The sequence below is a fragment of the Eleutherodactylus coqui genome, chromosome 9, assembly GCF_035609145.1.
Source record: "Eleutherodactylus coqui strain aEleCoq1 chromosome 9, aEleCoq1.hap1, whole genome shotgun sequence".
Classification (NCBI taxonomy): Eukaryota; Metazoa; Chordata; class Amphibia; order Anura; family Eleutherodactylidae; genus Eleutherodactylus; species Eleutherodactylus coqui.
The window spans coordinates 44,266,476-44,273,360 of record NC_089845.1 but is presented as its reverse complement, the minus strand read 5'-3'; the positions used below and the strand labels follow the sequence as shown (position 1 = coordinate 44,273,360).

General features: G+C 42.9%; 1 protein-coding gene across 2 annotated transcripts; it reads right to left on the bottom strand.

The window, feature by feature from the left end:
* Positions 1-673: 673 nt before the first annotated feature.
* LOC136579049 (mas-related G-protein coupled receptor member D-like) lies at positions 674-6,247 on the bottom strand. 2 transcript variants are annotated; one of them, XM_066579309.1, is made up of 3 exons: positions 6,075-6,246; positions 4,159-4,298; positions 674-2,836 (listed from the first exon to the last, which is right to left on the bottom strand). In XM_066579309.1, exon 3 carries the CDS (start codon positions 2,805-2,807, stop codon positions 1,806-1,808), a length of 1,002 nt encoding a protein of 333 aa, XP_066435406.1. In that variant the 5' UTR covers positions 2,808-2,836; positions 4,159-4,298; positions 6,075-6,246; the 3' UTR covers positions 674-1,805. The 2 variants fall into 2 exon arrangements, with proteins under 2 accessions (XP_066435406.1, XP_066435405.1); XM_066579308.1 differs by lacking the exon at positions 4,159-4,298 and having other exon boundaries at positions 6,075-6,247.
* Between the last annotated feature and the right edge of the window lie 638 nt (positions 6,248-6,885).

Sequence of the window (6,885 nt, the reverse complement as noted above, 5' to 3'; positions counted from 1 at the left end):
ATTTTTATAAATGTCAGGTGAGCAACATTGTCCGTGGACAGGCGGCTGCATCTGTCATTTATCACACACCCTGCTGTGCTGAACACCCTATCTAATAGCATACTGGCAACGCAGATGCTGACATACTCTTGGACCATCATAAACATGATGCAGCTTTTCTGTCCTGTGCTCATCTGCAAAATGGGCACTGGTTACACTGTACCTATGTTATATATGGCTAGGTCATGTGATGGTGATGTCCAATGAAACTGCCCATATACAAGATGGAGTACAAATCAATGTGCTTTGGCTGCTGATTGGCTGCACTCTGAGAGAGATCTCCCCTCCGTTCCTCCCCGCTCTCCCCCGCCGCTCCCCGCCCCCAACCCCCCCCCCCCCCCCCGCCGGCACCCGAATCTTTTGAGACGAGCGGGCAGGTACTCGCATAATGCACTACTCGCTCGAGTAGTTTGCCTTAGTGAGTATGCTCGCTCATCTCTAATAGCAAACACATGTAGCACGTGCGGTTTTTGACATGGATTTTGATGTGAATGCGCACTTCATTTGCAGCAGATTTTTTGCTGTTGACATTCCACAACATGTGAGTAACATTCATGTGCAGGGCTTATTTACTTTGCCTGCAAGAACGTGCATATGGTATCCAAAATGGACATAAATAGACAAAACTCAATAATACAAAACACATAATGGTTTTATTAGATATATACATTATCGTATCAACAACAGGAAAACATCTGACCCTGGTCTACGCCAAGAGGCGAAACCTGCCTATAAGTGGAGTAATCGGCCCAATAATGATGGACCCACATCAGAAACCTTGGGCCAAACTCAATTTCCCTAAATAACAGAAGGGAGCAGTGGTACAGATGACATATAATACTAACTCCAGCAAATAAAGCAGCATGAACGACCCACAGGTAAACCACCAAGACGAGGGAACAGATCAGAAAAGACCTGGCTCAGAACAGGCGTCTGCACACCTACGGACGGAGGGGAATTCAGGCTGCCCTCACTTACGGACAGAAAGGGATTCAGACATAACCAAACAGGACATAGTTCAGACACGAGCATCCGCATACCTGCGGATGGAGTGGATTCAGGTGTCCACACACCTGTGGAAGGAGGGGATTCAGACATAACCAAATAGGACAAAGTTCAGACCAGGCGTCCCCTACAGACGGAGGGGAATTTAGGCATCTGCACACCTACAGACAGAAAGGGGTTCAGACAGAAATGCATGCATGCAGACCACAAACCAGGCAGACATGGATTCACACGTCAGATGCTAGATCTGATGGAGTTTAGATCAAACAGGACTAGACACCGACAAACACACAGACATCTGCACACCATGCATCCTATCACAAGAGTTCAGATAGGAGAGGATGAGGTTTTATGACCAGCAACCTAGGGATAACCCTTTTTCTTGGCACAACCCCTTTAAACATTACATTGTACATACTCAAATTTCTGATTGGGAGAGAAACCAAATGAAACAAATACTGATCGTTGAGCTCTGCAGCGCCTGTGATGTCCGTAAACCAGGCGGGACTGCAGCCTGTCAATAAACAGAGTAGCGGAGCACCAGCTCGGCACACAGCGGGATCAGGAAAGGTGAGTATATGTCAATTTGCTATGCAACTGCATGGAGAACATATAGAAAAAATATAACTCTGACTACTAAATGTCTGTTTTTTCAGGAGCCGTGTCATTCTTGTTGCTTGAATAGGCTTGAACTGCAATACCAGGCACAGCCTCTGAATAAGATATGTTCAGTTTGAGCTTTGCTTGTCCCAGTTTCTGCCTTAAAATGATATTGTACTACCCAGATTGATTCGACTGGATATGTTGCTTATTTTGTTGCTCTTTGAGTCATCATCCTCTGTTCTGAAGGCTCGTTCGAGGCAATGTTGGATAGAGTGACTGCTCTTCCGCTTCCATTTTTTGCCAACAATGAAGTAAATGTAGGGGTTAATAGTGCAGTTTAACATCAGACAGAATATACATGCAAAGTAAAATCCAACGGATGCCATATCAGATCCCAGTAGTTGGAAATACATTAAAAACCAGACAAAATTGATCGGGATGACAGAAATAATAAATATAAACACTGCAGCAATGATGATAATGTAGAGCTTTTGTGGGTACTGCTCGCTAAAGTTCCTCCTTATTTTAATTAGCAAGGTGAAACTTGAAATAACCATGATTGGTAAGCAGATAGCGACGGATAAGCCCAAAACAATGATCTGAACCACTGTACACTCCGTAGTCGGTGAGATGAAAGCTTCTTCTGTGCACACTAAGTTTTCTATGAGGCCCTCTGAACATCCAATGAGCCAAACCGAAACACAGATGATAACGGACAAGTTTTGAGGCCGATGGCATTGGTACCAGAAGGGGAACAGGACGGAGAGGCATCTTTCCAGACTTATGGCTGTGAGGATGAACATTCCGGAATATTGAGCGCTGTCACAACATATTTCTAAAAATATCAAAAAGGATTTTTTTCCTTCAAACAAAGGATTTGTACCTGTTAATGTGTTAATGTAGATTATTAGTACAGGAATGGTAAATAATAGGAAGATGGAATCGGCCACGGACAGATTGATGATGTAAACGGTATACTTGTTCCTCTTGATCTTGAACGAAAGATACCAAAAGACAATAAGATTTCCTGCCAAGCCAAATAGACAAATAACTGTCGCAATAGCAGCTGCTATAGTGAAATGCTGGGACGCATTTTCTGGATAGTCACTATAAGAATAGTCTTGGTCAGTGGCATTCAGAGTTAGAGTGGAGTTATTCATTTTTTGAATGGTTGTGTATTCTTGAAAACCTGCGTACAGAGATAGAAATGTGTTAAAAAATGAAGATATATCAGCCACATACAAGCATATTCTAGGGTGCATTCGCATCTGTGTCGGAGGTCTAATCACACATCTGGCAGCCAATACCAGAAGGAAAAGTGCTGCCTGCCGGGCAGCTGAGCGGAAACCGAACTGACGCCCTTATAGTCAGTAGGGTCCGTTCGGTGCTGTTCGGTTCCGTCATAAGACAGACCCATTCAACCGCAGGGATTCCCCTTTTGTGCTCCCCGAATGGAGCAGGAAACCAGAAAACCTTTATTTTCTTTAGAAATTGCTATTACTCTTGTAAGCTATAAAGTGCATTTTAAAAATGATGATTTTGTATATGGGGTATGCATACCTTCGCAAGTAAAGCCTTGATATCAAAAAATTCTTCTTTTTTGTGTCTGCAGCCCTCATGTAGACCCATATGTATCCATGGTTACAGACTACAAAGAGTCCCTCTGTAGTCTGATCTTGCAATCATGTTACTCCTTTCCATTTGCTACCTCCTCATCATCAAGGATATTTACAAAAGTGCACATACCCTTTAAACCAGGAATTCCAAACTCATTTTCACCGAGGGCCAGGTAAGCCTTATGGTTGCCTTCAAAGGCTGATTGTAATTGTAAGACTCTATAGTAATAGTGACCCCAGTAATAATAGTGCCCCCATAGTGAAAACAGTAATAATTGACCCCAATAAAAATAGTGACCCCCATAGCAACCCCAGTAGTAATAGTTTTCCCTATATTGACCCCAGTAGTAATAAGTGACCCCCATAGTAGTCCCAGCAGTAACAGCAACCCCCCTATTAGCCTCTAGCTGGCCAGCATCCCTACAGGCATTCCACTCACTCAGCCTGCAGCTCTGTGGCCATTGACTTCTCCTTTCAGCATCTGCGCTGTGAACAGTATGGTACGCGCAGATGCCACAGTTCTGCAGTTATTATAACAATGTGTGCTGCGCTCCTCAATATACATTATAACAAGCTGCATTACTTTAGAGACCGGTCTTCATAGTCCTAGTCTTAGTAAAACTCCTTGCAGTGTTCACAGCAGCATCAATTGTAAATAACGTCAGTTTAGTACATGGGCACCTGTCTCTAAAAAGTCAAGAACAAGCCCTCCTCATTAGATCACAGCTTTAGTTGACCCCATTCTACACCCAACCTTCTCACAGCTAACTTATGAATAGCAGTACAGATAAAACATTACATTGCAGTGAATGAAGAAGTTTGGCCATGCGTGTCCAGAGAAAATGATCACAAGACTATAGATAAGTAGTTGATAGAATGAGAATGTAATGCTAACCTGTAATGTCTTGTTCTACTTCATACAGAGATGCCCATGCCAACCATTCTATCCCGGTGCTCTGAGTACAAAGAAACTGCTTTTGTCTTCTTCACTGCTCCACGTTCCGTATTTAGCTTGTGCTACATAGGTGGGGTTATCTGACATGGCATACGTAATATGGGAAATTCAGAGATTTAGAAACAAGTGCCTCATTGTTGTTTAAGACATACCAGTAATTGGCAAGCATTCTAATTTAGGATGACTCCTCATAAAAGCATGTGTAAATCTAGGACACTTCCCAATCGCATTGCATCACAGCGGCTGTAAACTTTTATAAACAGTTGCACTCAAAATCATTCATCTCCACTGCAAATTAGGTTTACTGGCCAAATTTACTAACTTTTCAATTTTCAAAAAAAGATAGCTGCACGCGATTAATATAACAAGTAGCTTCTCCAAATTCAACACAAAATGCCACTTTAAAAGATGACTGCAGTCTCAGAATAAGGCCTCTTGTCTACGGCAAGCGTGGATTTTCCATGTGGATTTCAGCAGCAGATGCACTGTGAGTCATCATGAACCCTTTCCAATCCATTGTCTGACGTCTAAAGACATTCTGATTGAAGGCGGTACAGCTTCTGATGTCGGAAGATGTCCGGCAGGGTATTCTTACTGTATATTACTGGCCGCTCTTTTGTCAGGGGCCTCTCCAGCATGTCCAATACCGCAGTACTGGCTCTAGCCAGCAAGTGGCAGCATTGTATAATGGCAGAAAGAGAAAAACCCCTAGGAAACCCTGAATCCAAAATTGGATTGCAAAGGGTTAAATTGAATTTTTCATTGCTTGTGGAAGATTGTGGATTGCGTTTTTTTTCCCCCACGGATGTACGCGGATCATCCTTATGTAAAAAATCCACAACCCCACCTCCCAGCCTTTTCCCCACCTCACTGATTGATTTTAACTTTCAAATCCGCAGTGCATCCGCAAATGTATTCCTCACATTGAGTACTGCGCACAGTTCTGGACACTGGTGCTCAGGAAAGATGTTGCAGTGCTGGAGGGGGTTCAAAGAAGGGCAACTAAGTTAATAAACAGAATGGGAGGACTGGAATACCCAGGGAGGCATCAAAACTGGGATTATTTGCCCTGGAAAAAAGACGGCTAAGGGGCAACCAAATATCTATGTATAAATACATGAGGGGACGATACAAGGATCTCTCCCACGATCTGTTTATACCCAGGACTGTGACGGTAACAAGAGGGCATCCACTACGTCTAGAAGAAAGCAGGTTTCATCGCAAACACAGAAAAGAGTTCTTTACTGTAAGAGCAGTGAGACTATGGAACTCTCTGCCTGAGGACGTGGTGATGGCAAAATCGATAGAAGAGTTTAAGAGGGACTAGATGCCTTCCTAGAGCGCAATGTGTTTTGCCAACTGGCAAACAACAAGTTTGGATACGGCTTTAAAGAAGGACAAATAGGTTGATACAACAAAATTTATTAATAAAAATCAATAAATGATTACGACAAAACAATGTTTACAATGATACTCTACAGGTAAAATACATATAGGAAGTGATAAAACACTAGAGATGAGCGAATATACTCGTTTCGAGTAATTACTCGATTGAGCACCGCGATTTTCGAGTACTTCCATACTCGGGTGAAAAGATTCGGGGGGGGCGGGGGGAGGCCTAGCGGAGTGGGGGTAGCAGCAGGGAACAGGGGGGAGCCCTCTCTCTCTCCCTCTCCCCCCCCCCACTCCCCGCTGCAACCCCCCACTCACCCACGGCGCCCCCCGAATCTTTTCGCCCGAGTACGGAAGTACTCGAAAATCGCGGCGCTCGGGCAAAAAAGGGGCGTGGCCGAGTAGGTTCGCTCATCTCTAATAAACACACTTTACAATACAAGAGACTTACAAGACATACTTACAACATACAAACTGCATCCGTTAATAAGTAGGAGCCTTCCTTAAACACTTCTGCCTGGAGTTCATCTTTCACTGGTGAAGCCACAGTGAAGAGCAGACAGGTTTCATGGACCAACACTGTAAGAGATCATCTCCTTACAGGTACAAGATGCTTCTCATCTATTATAACTAGTGTCCTATGTTATACACTATAACTTGTTTAGTCATACCCAAGCTTTGTATCATTATAAAACAAAGATGTTACCAAACTCTAGACTTGGCCAGGTTCTACAGAGTGATACGATCTAGTCAGACAAGGTCTACCAATAGATATGTATATGGCAGGCTCCTATACCAACAGACAGTTTGGTATCATTTGTGGTTACAACAAACATCAAAACCATTCTCTTAGTTACCCACAATAAAACATGTAAAACAGGTCTGGAGTTAGGTTCTCGGAATGCAGGGCCTAGTTGATATATTAAAAGCCTGCTCAGATATATATATATACATATAGAATCAAGGATTAATGGCTACAAAATAGCCATAAAAATATTTCCATTACACTATGATATTACAGGATATAGACATTAGGTGACCAGTGGGGTTGTTCATCACAAATGTTGATCCAGGGATTACTGCCATTATGGAGTCAGGAAGGAATTTTTCTTCCATAGAAGCTAATTGAGTTTTTTTGCCTTCCTCTGGACCAACAAGGGCAAGGTTAAAACAGGCTGAACTAGATGGACATGGCCTTCATTCAGCCTAACATACCATGTTACTATGTTCTGTTTTTATTTTTTAATGGAAAATTCTACAGGCTGCGCAATTTAT